This window comes from Gavialis gangeticus, unplaced genomic scaffold (assembly GCF_001723915.1).
Source record: "Gavialis gangeticus isolate Ggan-Ray unplaced genomic scaffold, GavGan_comp1, whole genome shotgun sequence".
NCBI classification, from domain to species: domain Eukaryota; kingdom Metazoa; phylum Chordata; order Crocodylia; family Gavialidae; genus Gavialis; species Gavialis gangeticus.
The window spans coordinates 19,254,478-19,272,747 of record NW_017729000.1 but is presented as its reverse complement, the minus strand read 5'-3'; the positions used below and the strand labels follow the sequence as shown (position 1 = coordinate 19,272,747).

General features: G+C 42.4%; 1 protein-coding gene across 2 annotated transcripts in view; it reads left to right on the top strand.

The window, feature by feature from the left end:
- The window catches only part of LARS (leucyl-tRNA synthetase), a 56,885-nt gene that overhangs the window by 33,560 nt on the left and 5,055 nt on the right, over positions 1-18,270 (top strand). Inside the window, exons 20-30 of one of the 2 annotated variants that reach the window (XM_019506371.1) lie at positions 809-1,021; positions 2,331-2,388; positions 3,821-3,884; positions 4,562-4,745; positions 5,013-5,103; positions 5,962-6,102; positions 10,822-10,992; positions 13,488-13,598; positions 14,667-14,777; positions 16,844-16,948; positions 17,962-18,057. In XM_019506371.1, the coding sequence (XP_019361916.1) occupies positions 809-1,021; positions 2,331-2,388; positions 3,821-3,884; positions 4,562-4,745; positions 5,013-5,103; positions 5,962-6,102; positions 10,822-10,992; positions 13,488-13,598; positions 14,667-14,777; positions 16,844-16,948; positions 17,962-18,057 (1,345 nt within the window). The remainder of the gene's footprint in view (positions 1-808; positions 1,022-2,330; positions 2,389-3,820; positions 3,885-4,561; positions 4,746-5,012; positions 5,104-5,961; positions 6,103-10,821; positions 10,993-13,487; positions 13,599-14,666; positions 14,778-16,843; positions 16,949-17,961; positions 18,058-18,270) is intronic. The other variant, XM_019506372.1, reaches the window with a different exon arrangement.

The following is an 18,270-nucleotide window of genomic DNA, read 5'->3' as shown; positions in this document are numbered from 1 at the left end:
ATTGTCCTTAATCTGGGAAGCTAGTCCCAGTTCCATCTCTGCCTTGGCCTTCCTAACTACCCCCCTACATCTCCGAGCAACTGCAGAATAGCCCTCCCTGGTGATGATCCCTTCTTTCCATTGGGTGTAATCCTCCTTTTTAGCAAGGAGACATTCCCGGATGCTTTTGGTGAGCCATGGAGGCTTGTGTGCCCTTCTGCTCTTTTATGGGACAGAGGCTTAGGCAGGGCTTAGTGCCTTTTGAAGGCTTTTCAAGATTGTATATGAATTGCAGATCAGGCATTTAGTTTTTAGGCCATCAAAAGGTTTTTATCCTTTTCTCAACTGAAGTCTGTCTGTGTTGCTGAAAAATAATAGATCTGTAGAGTTCTGATCCTGGCTTTGATTTTTCTTCTGTTAACTTGGCAAGGCCCTTGTCTTCTCTTTTATCACCTACAAAATGGTGGCAGTGCGAGTAGCTCACAGAGATTGTTGTGAAAAGTAATTGCTTGTTGTTTGTCAATTCTCTTTGGATTGAATCAGCTATTAGATAAAAGTGCCAAAAAGCCCTGCTGAAGTGCCTGATCTATACAGATGTGGCAGAGCAGGATAGAGCCAACACTCTGCATCCTTTAAAGTGCAGTTTTGTTTTTGTCTTTGTTTTGTTTTGTTTCCCATATCTGTCAGCATCCTATGACTCCAAATTTTACATTTTATTTAGAACAAATTAACATCGTCACTTTTAAGGAAGAAAAATAAACCTTTGGTGGGGAAAGGGAGGGGCAATAGATATTGGTCCTGTTATTATGTTGTAAGTACTCCCATGCAGGCCTCATCAGATGTCCAAAGAAGTCTGGGATTACATCTTCTTCAGCAAAGCTCCATTTCCCAAGACAGACATTCCAAAGGAAAAGTTGGACAAGCTCAAGGATGAGTTTGAATTCTGGTACCCTGTGGATCTGCGAGCATCTGGCAAGGATCTTGTTCCAAATCATCTGTCATACTACCTCTATAACCATGTAGCCATGTGGCCAGATGAAAGGTAAGAACGAAGGCTAGGCCAAACAAGCGTGGAATAAAGAATGGTGCATTTGTTGCAAAGTTCTATACTTTGGACTAAGCTGAGAGCATATGCTTTCATTACTGGGCTTTGTTACAAGTGTGTGTAGTATATCATGTTACCAAGATCAAAGAAAACTTGTTCTTGTTTTGTCTTGCAGCCTTAGAACATGCATTGTGAAGCAGTTGTATATAAACGCTGAATTTTTTGGGGGGGGGAGTTGTGAAAATTAAAGACTAGTGTTTTTAATGTTGTGTTACTTCCAGAAACTTTGTTGAAAAACTCTGTTGGTTCCACAATACCAGAATTATAGAAAGCCAGTGCAACAGATTTTTTCAGTTTCAGTCCTGCTTTTTAACAAGCCTAGGAATTCTAATGTTTTATAATTAAGCAATGTCCTTTTTGATAGAATTAGTCTTGGTCACATTAAAGGAGAATGGAAACTGTTGGGCAAAAGCAGAGATGAGCCTCTGTTGCAAAATATGTATCTAAAGCTAAGTGTGACTGAAGCTGAGGAATATAGTGTGTTAAAGTAATGATGGGAACACACAAAGTTACCATGTGGCGGAACAGAATATCTTCACTTGTATTGTTGATTTATAAAACTTTCATCTTGCTTGGCAAAGACTTCGTTTCAACGTCAACCTCCTCTGACTTTTCCGACTAAAATCAAAGCAGTGTCATGCAAATATCTTACTGTTAATGTTTGGCGTGGCAGCATTAACCACACTGTGCTTTAGAGGCAAATGATTGGTATGCAAGCAGATGGTACTGCAATTTGGTTGCTGTGTTAGCATCTCTCCTAGCCCCAATATATATGATTCATTGACCACTTCGCATAAATTGTTGGCAAAGCTGTATACCCTATGTGCAGAAATGTGGGCTTGGAGGGCATTTAATACAATTAAGCTTGTTGCATTAGTAGAAGATGGTGGAACTCCTAGGTCTGCTCATACCTATTTGTTTCCTCATTTGGTTGGCACTAACTTGAATGCAACTGAAAAGAGAAGCAAGTGGGAATAAGTGGTATATAATTTTAAGAGTTGTAGTGCTTGTTTGCATTGCAGGAGTGCTAAGCCTTAGCACTTGTGCTGGAGCTCTTTTCACCTTCAAAGTGACAACATTAATCCTCAAGACTTTTACTAAAGGTGTCCTTTTTATTAAGGTTCCATTTAAAAACATGTCCATTCCTACGTGAAAATACTAGATTTTGTTCTTGTTCAAAGAAAAAAAAATGTAATGGCTTTTTTTTATTTTAGCCAAATGCTCTGTGTTTTATTTTCAAACACAGAGACAAGTGGCCTGTAGCTGTGAGAGCAAATGGACATCTCCTCCTGAATTCTGAGAAGGTATGGCAGTTCATCTCTGCAGTGGTCAAGACAGCTGCACTCTCGGGTCTGCTTCAAAGCACTGTCTAGCAGAATAACTGTTACAGTGTTGCGTGTGTACTTACTTCCATTATATGCCCCCCTTGCCCTTCCTGTTTTTCCCATCCACCAAAGGAGGATTCCTGACTTCTCCTTTCTTGGCTTTTTTGCCACCCTATCTGAATACCTAATATCATCACTCTCTGCTAGTACCAGATCCATTAGTTCTTTGAGAGTCAACCTCAGATACCTGCTTAATTACACCCATGTTTCAAGGTTGCTTTCTATTTAGAGAGGGGAATTTCTTGTGGTCAGTGCTGATTGGAGTATATTAGAGTGAACATAGGAAAAGAGGGGAAAGCTTATATCTGTGATTCTCAACCAGGGTGGTGGGGCACCCTCGGGTGCCGCTCAATCCTTTGAAAGGTGCCACAGGAAGTGTGAGGAGATGAGTGAGGTTTGGGGAGAAAAGCAGAAAAAGGCTGGTTCAGGCTGTCCCTGCCTGGTTGCTCTGCTGCCCACATTGCCTAGTCCCTTGGTAAGGAGGGTAAGCCCTATAGTAATAACGTTGTTTTTGAAATAGAGTGCCACTCAATTCACAAAAGTTATGGACATGTGCCTAGTGTCTGAGGGGGTACCTTGAGTCCAAAAAAGATGAGAGCCACTGACGCACAGATTAAATTTGACATCTTAATTTTCCAAATAAGTTAAATGTACTTGAGCCTAGCAGTAAACTTTTCAGAAGTGGCTTGGGAACACAGGCACTGAAATCTCACTGGAAGTCAGTAAGGATTAGAGTTTTGAAAAATGTGGTTTCAGTAGTGCAGACATTTTTGAAAATTTTGCCTTGGATTTCTTTGGGACCTAAGTTGGTTATAACTTTTTTTGTCCACCAAAGGTTAACAGAATGAAAGCAAAGCCCAGCAGGGCCACAACAGAAGTAACAGATGCTACTTTCTTGTTATCATAATGTAGGCAGGTCTTGGAAGTTATAACTTGTTAGAGTCTCAGGAACAGGTCAGCGGCTGAGCCAAGTTTAGAATTCAGGAGTTTAACGCTGCCCCTGTGACTGGTCCATAGAGCTAGTTATTCTGCGTATGTCAGTGCAGCGTGCTCAGCAGTGCTTTTCCTGCATTTCATGAGAGAGAGACTGAGAAAGACCTTCCTCTGAAGTATGCTTCATTTCTGCCAGACTGGAAAATGCAAGTCTGAATCGAAAGCAGATTTCTGGTATCTCCCATGGTTTTGCAGAGTACCATCCATTGATCAAGCTTACGGATCTTTCTTGTGCAGTATGGTTATCAGTAATGCAAACCAATACAATTTTCCTATTTTACATAGGCGCAGGTTTGCCCAGTGCTTATTATGCAAAGCAGCATGGCTGCATCAGGATTTCTCTTGACTCTCTTTTCAGATGTCTAAATCTACAGGCAACTTCCTCACCCTGAGTCAAGCTGTGGACAAGTTTTCTGCAGATGGTAAGTACACCCCAAAGTATATTTATTTTAGTAATGCATCTTTGGGCATGTTATATGCCATCTTAAAAAGAGTAATGAGTTCACTTCAGCTTTGGTAATTAAATCATATTTGTTGCTTTTTGCCTGTGAATATTCACCAAACACCTGTAATTTTTAGAAATGTAGTGTGTATTAATGGGTTAAATGAGTGAGTGGCAAGCGATGATCAGTATCTCCTCCTTCTCCCCACCCCACCTTGTTTTCTTTGCAGTTTTGCATCTCTCCCCTTGCACATCTAGAGCCTAATAGTGAAAGGATGAAGGGGTATAGAACTTTCCTGCAAGGGTATAGTGTTTGGTGCAAATGTTTTTGCTCTTCCATATCACTTTTCTTAGATACTGATCACTCCAGCCTCTGCTTCTGGTTATTCTGTTCTCCTGCTCTAACACAGGGCAGTGTGCCTCACTCTTTGTATCCCTTTTTCTCCTCCCACTTGTAGAACTGTATACAGTCATGTTGACCACTTGCAATTTAGGGGAATGAACACTTCACAGCTGAGCGTTCTGCCTGCATTTAGCTGGCCCTCAGCATGAAAATCTAGTTGGTATTCAGGCTTTGACCTCTGTCTCTCCCCTACAGCTACATTTATCAGGTGTCCCTGGGGCCAGATGTGTTAATTCTGTTTCTTATTTCTCTAGGCATGCGTCTGGCACTGGCTGATGCTGGAGACACTGTTGAAGATGCCAACTTTGTAGAAGCCATGGCAGATGCTGGTATTCTCCGTCTTTACACCTGGGTAGAATGGGTGAAGGAAATGCTGGCAAACAAGGACAGTTTAAGAAGTGGACCTGCCAACACCTTCAATGACAGAGTCTTTGCCAGGTACAGCACTGAATGAGCGCGTGGGGTTTCAAGTTTCTCATTATGATCTGATGTTCATGTTTGTTTTTTATTCACTTTTCTACCAAATAATTGCTCATATATTCTCTAAAACAAAAAAGATTCCATTAATTTTTAGATTACCCTTGTCTCTACTATTCTGGAGACATTTATAAAATCATTACCATTACCTTTTGGATGTAGTTGTCATTATTGTGCAAGTTGGTCTTTTCTTTTTAATGTTATTTTTCTTTTCCCCTTTCTTCCTAGTGAAATGAATGCAGGCATACTGAAGACAGATCAAAATTATGAGAAATTGATGTTTAAGGAAGCTCTGAAAACTGGCTTCTTTGAATTCCAGGTAGGAGGTCTACTCTTTAGAGGGCAAGAAACCAGCTCCTGGGATATATTAGTTTGTGTAGCTTTTTCTTTTGATTCTGATGTCCCTTATCCGAGTTTAATTATTTAGTTCAGTCAGGGTTAGTATTTTGTTCAGAAACAGGATAAACTAAATGGATTAAGGACTTAGTCATAATGGTGCGTCTCGGCATTCTGCTTTTGGTCTGTAGGAAGCAGCTGTGAGGTTGCAAATAGAACGCTGCAATTTTTAGGTGGGCAATAACTAGCAGGAAGGGACAAATTGTAAGAGTGTTTTCCTCGGGTTTTTTTAGCAAGGAAAATTTGCGTGAGAAATACAGAAAGTTTATCAGCAGAACTGTTTGGAAACAATATTTTTCAAAATACTCCTTTAAGGTATCTCTTGAAAGTGTTTCCAGAACTTAATGAATTGCGGAGACTCCTTTATATGACTGACTTGACTTTCAGGAATTTGATTAGGTAGGCTGAACTATGTGTAGAATAATATATCATATTTATTGCCTTTTTCTTAGTACTTAATGGTATCTTTTATATAGGCTATTCAGAATGATAGCACGTGATATACAGTTGCAGTTATTCTTGACTTTTATGTCTGTGCCGATTAAATATCTTTTTTCCTTAAGAGCCATAATAATATAAAACTATAATGTTCAATTGGCAGAAGTTCATACTCTACTCCCAGCTGTTTTAGAAACATAGTCCTTTTAATAATCCATTATAGGTTTCTAGGTAGCTTACATTTTAAATGCATATTAGGCCAAAGAAATTGTTTTTTTTTTAAAGAAATGTTTCTCTCTGACAGCTAAAATGTTTAATGGTGGCTATGTTGGCTGTGTTTCAGGCAGCAAAAGATAAGTACCGGGAACTAGCAATAGAAGGAATGCATATGGACTTGGTATTTCAATTCATTGAAATTCAGACACTGCTGTTGACTCCCATCTGCCCCCACTTATGTGAGCACATCTGGTCACTGCTGGGAAAGGTACTAGTATGTATTTATTTTAAGCATGTTTTTTAGGATTGGGATTTGACTTGTTTATAGTAAACATATGTCTATATTAATGTTAAGAAAAGCCAGCCAGAAGTTTAGGAAAGAAACAAATTTGCATGGAAAATGGCAGATTTAGAATCACCATTGATTCATTAGAGCTGGAATGATTGCCCTATGTTTTGGCTGCTGTTACCTAAAATCTTGAGTTTAAACTGGTAATATGCACGTAAGAAATGTATAATTGTGATAGTCTTCTTATGTAAGTTTAATATTAATATTAATGAAATATTGTGATAGTATTTGAAGTGTATGTAATTACAAACATTAATGCTCATATAAAAATGTAATCATCGCTGCTGTGTAGGCTTATCCAGAATTCACTGAAATCGTTAGAAGCTTAACTGTTGAGTTCAGTTTAGCTTGGATCAGTCCCATGGCTATGTATGGATATTTTTATGTAAACGGAGGATCTATTCAGGTAACTATATGAACACATTAAATTCAGATGCGTCTCTATTTGCAAGGAAGGTGAAGTAACCTAATTTTAATGTAGTTGTTTAGTTAGCTTCAGTCACTGGTATGACTTGATCTAAGCCTAACCCAAATAGGAATGCGGGGTTCATTCACACGTGGTTTCAGCTGCTTCAGCACTCGTTCGCAGTTGAGGATGATTGTCTTATCTGTGTGTCTGAAGAGGACTGAAGAGGCCTATCCGAGATCAACAGAATTTACTGAAGCTTAGATGTGTTAATGTGTGGGATGGGAGGTACTTGGTCTGCAACATGCTGTTTCTGCCACTCCCATCTTTTCATCCCCTGCTGCTGTCATGAGGTTTCAAAGTACTGACATCTCTGAAGGTGACTCTTCCTCTGTTTGGGATACTCCTGAGCGATAGTCTCCCGTGAGCTGACATCATTGTTGCATTTTTTTTTTAATTGGCCTTGAGATCATCCCTGAAGTGCTTTCTCTGCCCTCCTCTTGAGTGTATGCCTTGACTGAGCGGAAAAATAAAACTTGCTTCAAGAGTCTGGAAGTGGACATCTGGATGACATGGCCAGCACAACAAAGTTGATGGTAGATGATCATCGCCTCAATATTTGTGGTGTTTGTTTGCAGGAAGATGCTAACTTTGGTACATCTGTCTTCCCACTGGATTTGGAGGACCTTCCACGGGCAGTGTTGATAGTACTTCTTCAGCAACTTTAGATGTCTCCTGTACATTGTCCATGTCTCAGCTCCACACAGCAAGGTGGGGATCACGGCTGCTTGATAAACCATGAACTTGGTTTTGAATATGATGTTGTGATCTTCAGACCCGTCTCTCCAGGTGTCCAAAGGCTGCACTTGCACATTTGAGGATGTTGGATTTCTTCATCCACATTAGTCTCATCTTCTTTGAGAGATGGCTTCCTAGGTGTGGGAAATAATGTTCTCCAGAGTCTCGCCATGGATCTGGATTACTGAAGCTGGGGATTGTTCATTACGAGCTTGCTGGTGAAGGACCTTAGTCTTCTGAATGTTAAATGTCAGTCCTATTTTCTTGTGTCTTGGTAAAGATATTGACAATTGCCTGAAGGTTTGCTTCCAAGTGAGCATACACTACAGCATCATCTGCATACTGGAGCTCAATAATTGGGGTCAGGGTCTTGGTTTTAGCTTGAAGTGGGCTGAGGTTAAACAGCTTACCATGCATTTGGTAGTTTAGATCTACTCCAGCTGGAAGCTTGTTGGTGGTCAGGTGTAACATCATGGCAAGGAATATTGAGAAGAGTGTTGAAGCGATGACACAGCCTTGCTTAACTTCCATTTTAACTTAAAAAAGGATCTGTGATAGATCCATTAGTGAGAACCAACACTTGCATATTGTCATGGAGCAAGCAGAGAATAGTGAAAAATTTTGCTAGGCATCTGTAGTTCAGAAGGATCCTCCACAGCACTTCTCAGCTGACAGTGTCTAAAGCTTTTGTGAGGTCAAAGAAGGCCATGTACAGAGGCTTATGTTCCCAACATTTCTCCTGCAGCTGGTGAACTGAAGATCGTGTCAATTATGCCTCTTGATGCCTCTTGAGATTCCTGGAGGAGCTCTTTCAGCAAGTGGAAGGAGACGGTTCAAGAGGGTTCTCACAGTGATCTTTCCTGTGGTGGACAACAAGGTGATTCCTCTGTGGCTTCCACAGTTGGACTTTCTTTCTTGGAGATTTGTCACAATCATGGCATTCCTGAGGTTGTCTGGGATTTCCTCCTTGTTCCAGATCCTTAAGATGAGGGCATGAAGCTGTAATGTGAGCTCCTCCCTGTTTAGTGGGGATTCCGTCTATTCCAGGTGCTTTGTCATTCGTCTGCTTGATGGCTTTCCTCACCTCCATCAAGGGTTGGAGGGATTCCGAGATCATCTCTGACCGAGTGCTGTGGGATGGAGTTGGGAACACTCATCAATGCAGAGTCTTGATAAAGAAGGTCTTCAAAATGCTCCTTCCAATGGGCCTCAATGGCTCCCCTTTCCTTATCAGGTCTCCTCCATCCTTAGGTGTTAAGGTCCCTGAGCGCTTGGACCATAAGTGGCTGTGGTGGCACTGAAGAAACTATGCATATCATGTATGTCAGTGAGATGTTGAATCTCCTTCGCTTTGTCTGCCCACTACTTGTTCTTCATATTGTGGGTCCTCCACCTTGGCTTGTTGGAGATTCAGTTTCTTTTACGTGGAGTTTGTGTCATCTTGCCAAGTGCAAAAGGTCTTGCGCTTGCAGTCAATTTACTCTTGGATCTCCCAGTTGCTCTCATCAAACCAGTTTTGATGTTTCCTAGTAGAGAATCCAAGCTTCTCTTCATAGGCACCGGTGACGGTGGCCTTGAGGGCACCGCACATGCTGCTGACATTCTCCTGTCGTTGATTGGAAATCACCAGTTTTTCACTGAGGCACTGGTGGAAGAAGTTTTCACTTGCTTGGGTCCTCTTGAGTCCTTCTACATTGATCTTCCATTGCTTCTGCTGCAGTTGTCATTTGAGTGACATAACTGAGCAGATGAGTCAGTGATCAGTCCAGCAGTCCTAGTTTGGGTGATACTGACATCTTTGCAATCCCAGGCATGGAAGATGACATAGTTAATCAGGTGCCGATGCTTAGATCGTGGGTGTTGCCATGATGTCTTGTGCCTGATTTTCTGGTGGAACAGGGTGTCGGTGATGGTGAGTCCATGTTCCATGCATTTCCTCAAAAGGAGGATGCCACTGAAGTTGACCTTTCCTCCTCCTTCCTTGCGGATGGTTCTGTTCCCAAAGGTTAGAGTCCCTTCCGACTCTGGCATTGAAACCACCAAGAAGAATAAGTCTGTCTCCTTCCAGAATGTCAGAAAGGACTTAGTCGAGGTTGGCATAGAATCCCTCCTTGGTTTCATTGGTGGCATCAAGAGTCAGGGTATACGTGCTGATGGCGATGGCATATTGACTCCCTGCCAATATGAGACACAGCCGTGAGGCGTTCATTAGTTCCAATAGGGAACTCATTGATTTGGTTTATGAGTTCATTCTTAATGGCAGAACCAATTCCATGAAGTCGGCGTTCTCCTTCCTGTTTACCCTTCCAGAAGAAGGTATCACCATCTCCATTTCTTTGAGGTGCCCATCTTCTGCTCACTGGGTTTTGCTCAGTGCAGCTATATCAGTGTTGTGTTGCCTGAGTTCTCAGGCCATGAGTGCAATGTGGCACTCTGGGCTTTCACCATTAGGGTTGTCCAGGAGGGTCCTGATGTTCTAGGTCCCGAAAACGGTGGCATGTCTTTGTTGGTATTTTGACCACAGTAAAGATGATCCCATTGGACAGTTATCAAGTCAGGAGGATTTACAGAATACTGTATTAGGTGGGCTATGTTTAGGGCACCTTTTCTAACCCTCCCTCCATGTGGGGTGAGCAGAGTGGATCCTGAAGAGGGCTGCTCAGTTACGGTTACAGCTGGCAAATTGCACTTCCGTCTTGTTCAAGTGCTAGATGACTTCCTTGTAACTGCTGATTTCGTGCCAGTCCATGACTAGGAGCTTCCAGACCTCACAGTCCTGCTCCCATCACCATTAGCTGGTCCTCAAAGGGCTTGAGGAATGTGCTGGAAAAGCTGTTTTCATGGAAGATGCCTGTGCATGACTTCTTTTATCATGGAGAAGCTGCTGCACATAAGCTTTCACATGGCTTTAAACAGAAGGGGCCTTAATCCAATGGCAAGGAGACCAAGACAACTGGGGATCTTGTTCTGCTTCAGCCTTCACCCATCTTTGCAGCCTTTGAGATTCTAACATCTTCCTCCTACTTTGCCATTGAGGACTTGTAGACCCATGGCTGGGGGTTGGGCAGGTTTCTTATAGTGGTGACTTGTACTGGCTGTGTCACAGCACCGTCAGAGGAGATATGTAGCTTTTCAGCAGGGAAACCATACGTTTTTTCATCTTACTTAGATCACTACAGATATAACTTAACTGCTGTAGAAGTAAATCCTAAACTGGTAAATGAAGTTACGTAATTGTATATCAACCATGTGTGTGTGGGCATTAATGCACTTTCACAAGTGCTGCTAATTAGGAGTATATTTCTGTCCTTCACAGTTGAGTTACAGGGTCAGTGAGTTGGAGTACTGTAAAGCTTAAGCTCTTCACTTCTCTCTGCTGTTTAGCTTTCATTTAAGTTGTAATAGAGAAGCCACCAGATATTCATGTCAATTAATTTCGCTTCCTGTCATTTCTCTTGTTAAAGCCTGACTCCATCATGAAAGCTTCATGGCCGGTAGCTGGTCCTGTGGATGATATCTTAATCCGCTCTTCCCAATACCTCATGGAAGCAGCTCATGATCTCCGTCTCCGTCTCAAGAACTACATGACACCAGCTAAAGGAAAGGTGAAGTTGCTATAACGTGCATATGTAACCCTTCTGCCATGCATTTATGGCAGTAATAAGGGCCAGGCTCAAATTTAGAGGTTTAACAGTAAGCTGCTAAATCTGGCTTGAGCCCCCACTGGGAAATCTGGGAAAAAACATTTTAACTGGGTGTTCTAAAGTGAACAAACTTCCCCACTTCTGCAGGCAGTGTTCAACTGAAACCGGGTTTGTTACTATGGAAAAGGGAACACATACATAAATTGAAAGAAAACCATAGCTATTAAACATTAACTGAATGCTGAAACAGTTAATAGTCTCAGTCACTGGTAAACTAATGCAGGGGAGCTACCACCTATTCCAGGGGTGGGCAAAACATGGCCTGCGGGCTGCATCCAGCCCATGGTAGGTCCTTTGGTCCTGCCTGGCCCAGGCATAGTCCAGCTGTGGGACATCTTGCTGCCCCTTGGACACATAGTGGGGATGGGGTGGCTTTGCAGCTGGACTGACTTTCTAGGCAGCCCAGGTGGCGGTGGCTCCTTCTGGCTTCCGCTGCTGCTGACCCCAGCCCCATGGTACTGGCAGGGATCTGCACTGCACAGCACAGCCCCAATCCTGCATGGCCTGCACCTGCTCTGGGCTCTCTCAACCAGGCTCAGCAGCAGTGGCGTGAGACAGAAGCTGTTGTTCAGTGCGGGGGGAAGCGGCCCTCCACCTCGCCGCTGCTGGGCTATTCCTGCTGCAACCACCCAGAGCCTGTGCCATGCTGGGCTGCCTTGCATCCGTTCTGCACTGCCACCGCTGCCCCATGGGGCAGCCCGAAGGTGGTGGTGGTGTAGATGCAGGGCAGCCCTGTGTGGCGTGGGCTTCAGGCGGCAGCAGCAGGAGGGGGAGGAGCTGCTTTTCTCCTCACACCGAGAAACAGCTTTTATCCCACACTGCTGCTGCTGAGCCTGGGCAGGCAAGCCTGGGGCAGGCACAGGGCACGCAGGGTCAGATGTGTGCAGCGCAGGTCCCTGCCAGTACCATGAGGCTAGGGCCAGCAGCAGCAGCAGATGGAAGGAGCTGCTGCCACCTGGGCTGCCCAGAAAGGCAGTCCAGCTGTGGAGACGCCCCAGCTCCACTGTGTGCCCAGGGGGAGGCAGGATGTTTCTCCAACCCCCACCCCCCCAACGGCCCGGGGCAAAGCAGCCTGTGTCAGGCCCGCCTCCCTGTCCCTTGGGGCCTGTGGGAGGGGTGGCGATGCGGCAGAAGAATCGACAGCCCGAACGGGCAAAGGTGCCTGTTTGGACCTTTTAATTAACCGGCATATTTTGTTATCCGGCACCCCCCATTTGTCATGGGTGCCGGATAACGTTTTTACTGTAATTTGCTTTTTTTTTCCAGTTCCGTGATGGCAAACCCCTTCCCAAAAGGAGTACTTCTGGGGGGGAACTAGGAGGGACTTCCTGCAGGGCTTAGGGGTGGGACTTCTGGTCCCAGGATGAAGACCAGGGGACAGGGCACCTGTCAAGGGGTGGGGCTACCCTTGTGGCCCTTGACAGCTCCCCAATACTTGTTAAATGGCCCTCCAAAATAATTGCCTGTTGCTGACCTAGCCCAATCAAGTGGTGAGGGAGACTTGCCCAGAGCTGCCATTTGGGACTCCACCACCTAGCCAGTTAACAGTTGCAGGGACGGAGGATGGAGGCCCACCCCAGAGGATTCTGTTTCTCACTCCCAGGGGTTGCTACTCTGCTCTGGGGGCACTACCACCTGCACCAGCCGAAGGAGTAAGTGCTGGGTGGGGAGTTACTGTCAGTCTACTGGTAGGGGTCATGGCTAGGGATTGCCGCTCTTCCTGCTGCTGCCAGGAGTTATTGCTGGTCCTCTTCAGATTGCCTGTGCATCCCCAGCTCTTTTAGACTCTGACCAATTTCAACAGCAGGTTCATTTTCAGCTCTTTTACCTATAGCAAGTGTCAGGTTTCCACCTGAACCCACTATAGGGACTAGTGCTCATATAAACACATTCCCTTGAGAAGGTGATAAAGCACAAAGCCATTGAGGGAGTCACTCCTGTCTTGAAGCTCTCCTGCTCCTCTCACACTATTCCTGTACTAAAATGAAAGGGCACCCTCCTGCAGATCTGCCCAACTCACAGGACAGGCTGACATTTCAGTGACTTGTGCATAACTTTGCATTAGCAACATTTGTGTGCCTACAGGCTTGACAGTTTGGGAAGGAGGGGCTTGAGGGTACATTTGATCCACTTGCCTTTTACAATTGCACATTTTTAACCCCAAATAGTAAAACACAGGCCCTCAAACAGGGACAACAGGCACAAGTTGTTCCCAAACCTCTCAGCATCCATATTAACAACAGTATGCAGAGAGAGAATTCTCAACATTGTCAGTATAGAACATAATCATAGCTGAAATGCATAACAAGCAGGGTTACACATGCAAAGTTATTCACAGTAGCTTCAGAGAATCAGCTCAGATGACAATTGTTTTTCTTGTCTTCCTTTTTCTACAGAAGAGTAGCAAGGAAGCACCCCAGAAACCTTCTCATTGCACCATCTACGTAGCAAAGAACTACCCACCCTGGCAACACAACACCTTGTCAGTCCTGCGCAAGCACTACCAGGTGATGTTTTGTTGATGCTTCTTGGGATCACTTCATTATAACAACAGTTCTTATGGGCTCTTCACTTTTATTTCACAGGTAGAAAAATAAACTTGTCACAGTTTTTTGAACGTAGGGAGGAATAGTCTTAACTTGTTTTAGCATGCTCTTATAACTCTCTATTGGATCCAATAAAAATGTCCTTTGGCACGCTATTGAGTTTATAATATGACCATGTTGCTTTGGACATTTTTAATATGTAAAATAACTGACCAGCGTTCAGTTATTTTTAATCTTTTTGCCAGTGAATACCTCTTGTAAAATATTTTCCCCCCAAGAATATTTCAGAAGAAATATTGGCCATTATCATATTCATGCTGACTTATTATGCAAGCAATCTTAAAAACATCCATTCTGGTCTTTGGTGAGTATGATATTTGGTGACTTTGCAGGGAATGTGTTGAAATGCTATAAAGTCTTCTTGCTTGCAAGTGTAAAGAAAGCTGATTTAAAGCAGCAGGTCCTGTATTTCTTAGCTACCAGACCTCATCCTTTAATTGTTGTGACTCATGAATAGTTTATGATTTCAAGTGAACAAACATTGGTTTTCTGAAGATAAGCCACATTGGAGTGCTACCTGTATGTTTTTTCCAAATTGAGTCAAAGTTGGCTATTACACCCTTAGTCATATGGCTCACTGCTCTCAATGGGAGCAGTTGAGCAAGTTCCAGAGCCAGTCAAACTATGCTTTATATCTGGAAAGGGGAGGTTTTTTTAAAAAAGGAGATTAAAATATGCTGTACGGGAAATTATGGCATAGTTAATGTTATAGATTTGTGCATGTAGCTTTGCATGGCTGAGGACACCATGCAAAATATTTTTTAGTTTACCTCTAAAGTAGTTTAAAATTAATTGGAGGGAACTACTTAAGGTGTTGTGGGATCATGAGACCTTTGAGGAGCATGCAGAACTGGAAGAAAGTCATTTATAGGAAGTTGGGGAAGTGTGAATGAAGGTGTAAAGGTGAATGGCAAACTGGTGGAGGGTGTTGCTATTGAATGTTTAATGGAATGTTGATCAATGTTTCAGGCTAATGGAGGACAGTTGCCAGATAACAAAGTAATTGCCATGGAGTTGAACACCTTGCCAGAGCTGAAGAAATATATGAAGAAGGCTATGCCTTTTGTTGCCATGATTAAGGTAGGTGTCAGAACATAGCACAGTTCTTGACTGCCGCTGTCTTACTCTTAGCAGAATTCGTGGTGTGCTTTAGATGTTTGGTACAAATCTAAAACTATTTGCTAGGCATTCCGTTTTTAAGAGGGCATCAGAACAAAATAACTGATCACTAAGCTGGAATGTGTGTCCTGGTGTTTCACTTACTCAAGATTTTATTGTGATATTTTATTTATTTATGTTTTTAAGGTTCCCTCTGAGTCAGGAATTTACATGAGGATCTCGATTTTCATTCTCTTTAAAGAAGGTTTATTTGTTAGCTTAAACATTCACTTGTTCTCTTTGGTCAATATCTGCTGAAATAAAACAAGCTGGTGGTATGGCATCCTCTTGAGATTGTGCTAATTTAACTCTCCATTCCAAATTATATACAGCCCCATACAGAATGCATCCTGTATACATGATTTTAGAGGTTAAGGAGAAAAGACTTTGTTAGGAAACCATCTGTATATTTGGTTCTTTTGAGGCTGCAAAGCTCTCTATGGATGCTGGAGCGGCCATCTGTCTTGCTTTGGCTTCAGATGGTCCCATTTCTGACAGCAGTGTTTCAAATATAAATGTGTAAGGCAAGCACAATTCCTTCGTGCATCCCACATTTGATGCCTTTATCCAGCCTTTGTTAGATGGCTTTCCTATGTTTTGTGCCTTATGGTATGCATAGATACCCCATATTCCAAGTTTAATTTACATTAATCTTTTTTATGTTGGTGTCAGTGACAAGGGGGTATGTAGTGGTGGACAAGCTTGTAGTTTTATCCTGATGTAGCTCATACTGTAAACTGCTATTACAGAGCCTCGCCACTGGATGCCAGGGAACCTGTTTGTCTCAAGTCAGTAGTTAGCCTGAGATAAGCTGCAGACAGATGACACCTACTTTGGTGTTAGTCACACTGGTGGAGTTTTACCCTGATTCTTTTGCATGTAATTCTGCCCCGGGTTGGAAGAAGTTATTCTGATTTAGGGGTTTGCAGCATGCATTTTTTAACCTGGCTTAAATGCGTTCTCTCTCCAGAGCACCAGTCACTTTCAGTACTCCACATGTTTCAGTCTCTGTGTGCATGTTTTTAAATGGCAGTAGCGTGATTACATAAAGAGACATAGAAATACCCCTGGCCAATATGTTGTACTTAGAAATAGATTGGTGAGCAACTTCAGTGTACAAAAGCTATTTCTTTTTGTTGTTCTTCCCATTAGTCAAAGGAACATTTAATTGTAATAGAAAATACTTTCTAATTTACAAAATGAAGCAAATCATAGGTAATTTAAGGAATCTTGTGTCTAAAAAATTACCAGCGATGCAGGAAGCCCCTGCCATTTTAAATCTAATTAACTGCTTACAGATTTAGGGAAGAATGCTCAACAGATAAAATTAAGAAAAAAGTGGGAACTCTAGTTATGAAAGGGAGGTTAAATTTTGTATTGTGCTTCAGAAACCATGGATATCAAGTGAAATGCTGACCCCTTTCAAGTTACCGTTTGTGTGCGCCCCTGATGGAGACTCAGATATATTAAACTTACTTGTGTTTTAATAAACAAAATAATTTCCTCCCGTCCTCCCTATGAGGAACTTGTTTTACAACTACTTGGGAAGTGTCCAGTTTCTATCTCATCCTTTATCTCCTACTATGTCATCAGGCTGGAATTCCTGCTAGAAAGTAGCAGTGAAATTATAGCTTATTTTGAGAGATCTACACTGCTTCTTTAAAACGCATGAAATATTCACAGCTATTTCTAAATACTCTTCAAATTCAATGTAAAAATATGTTCTCACATTTAAAAGAATATCCATACATCCAAAAAGCTGTAGTTCCTCCTGTCAGTGTTAGTAACTCCATGGAGAAGCTGCCATTTCACAGTAAATTATAACTACCATGGTGCTTTGTGAACAAATTATTGCCAGCAGAGAGCTCTAACAGTTAATAGCCTATTCTGCTCTGGGTTGGTGTACCTAGAGTTTGCAGCAACCTAGCATCATCTATATATATATAGACGTGAAAAGTTTTTGATTACATTTTCTTTCTTTGTGACAGGAGAATCTGGAGAAGAAGGGGCCACAGGTCCTTGATCTGGAGCTGGAATTTGATGAACGGGCTGTGCTCATGGAGAATATTGTCTATTTGACAAATTCCCTAGAGGTTAGCATTCCTTTTGGAGGGGTATTCATCATTCCACACTCAGTGAAGCGCGCGGGCCAACATTTCCTGAGCTTGAGGGCCTACATCAATTCATTTCCAGCCTTGGGTTACCCATGAGTATGTAAAGTTGCATTAGCTTTTCATGTTTACTCTTGCTATTTGTATTCCCTATGAAATATGGAAATGATGCAGAGGTGACTAGCTAGTGCACACTGATGCATTGGGAGATTCTTTTTCCTATATATGAAGATGAACTCCAGTGACAGTCTAGCTTGGAATGGCCAATGCTTTTTGGAACTGTCCATCTGCCAGGAAGTCAGTGGAAAAAGTGCACTCATCAGTGGAAGAGGCCAGTTTATATTTCTGGCTTCCTCAAGAAGAGATGCCTAACCAATGTCTCTGTTCTTCCAAGATAAAGGAAGGAGAATGAATCCAAGGCAATGCCAATGAGTGTGACCAGATTTTTCCCCTTTTATAGCCTCTGATCTTGCAATTGCTTTCCATATAAGTGGCTTCTCTCTGGCCTTGGAAGGAGTGATTTCCATTCAGGGTATTTAAAGCTAGGTTGTCATGCATAGCAATGCCATTATTTCTCTAGTGCATGGGGATTCCAGTTTGGTTGTGGTTATGCTAAAATGCAGCTGAAAAGACAGGGCCATAACAAAGAGGAAGCCTAGGCCTGTGTATAGGAAGTGACTTATTTTGGAGTTTCTAATTTCATTTACTTTATTTTGAATTTATTTGCGCTCTTCATTTTATATTCTGTAATATATGAAGGCAGTGATCTAGGTGCTTTAGAATTTGTTCGTCTTCTGAGCAAGTGGAGTAATGTCCTGTCAGCTTTTAGGTTACATTTAAGTTTGTGGTTCCTGTTTTTCTTGGTTTGTCTTTTTATCAGTGTGAGTTGCCTTCCACTGTACTGTGTGGACAGTTCTGGTTCAGTGGTCTAGTAACTGTCATTATTTCAGGGGAATGATAAACTTCTATTTTTTCATTTTTTCCACCCACCAAAGCTGGATCATATTGAAGTGAAGTTTGCTTCTGAGGCAGAAGATAAAATAAAAGAAGATTGCTGTCCTGGAAAACCATTTTCCACATTCAGAATGGAAGTAAGTTCAGAAATCCACAAGCATTGGAAATACAGGCTACTTTGTTAGCTGATTAAATAAAAATTGACTTTCTTCTTGTAAGTTCTCACTGGGGCATAATTTTTGTACAAGTGAATATGGGCTACAGGGTGTACTGTTTGTGTTAAGAAGCTCAAATTGGTAGGGACTTAAGTCATAATCATTTTGCTGTCAAAACAATCTGTGTGATTATGT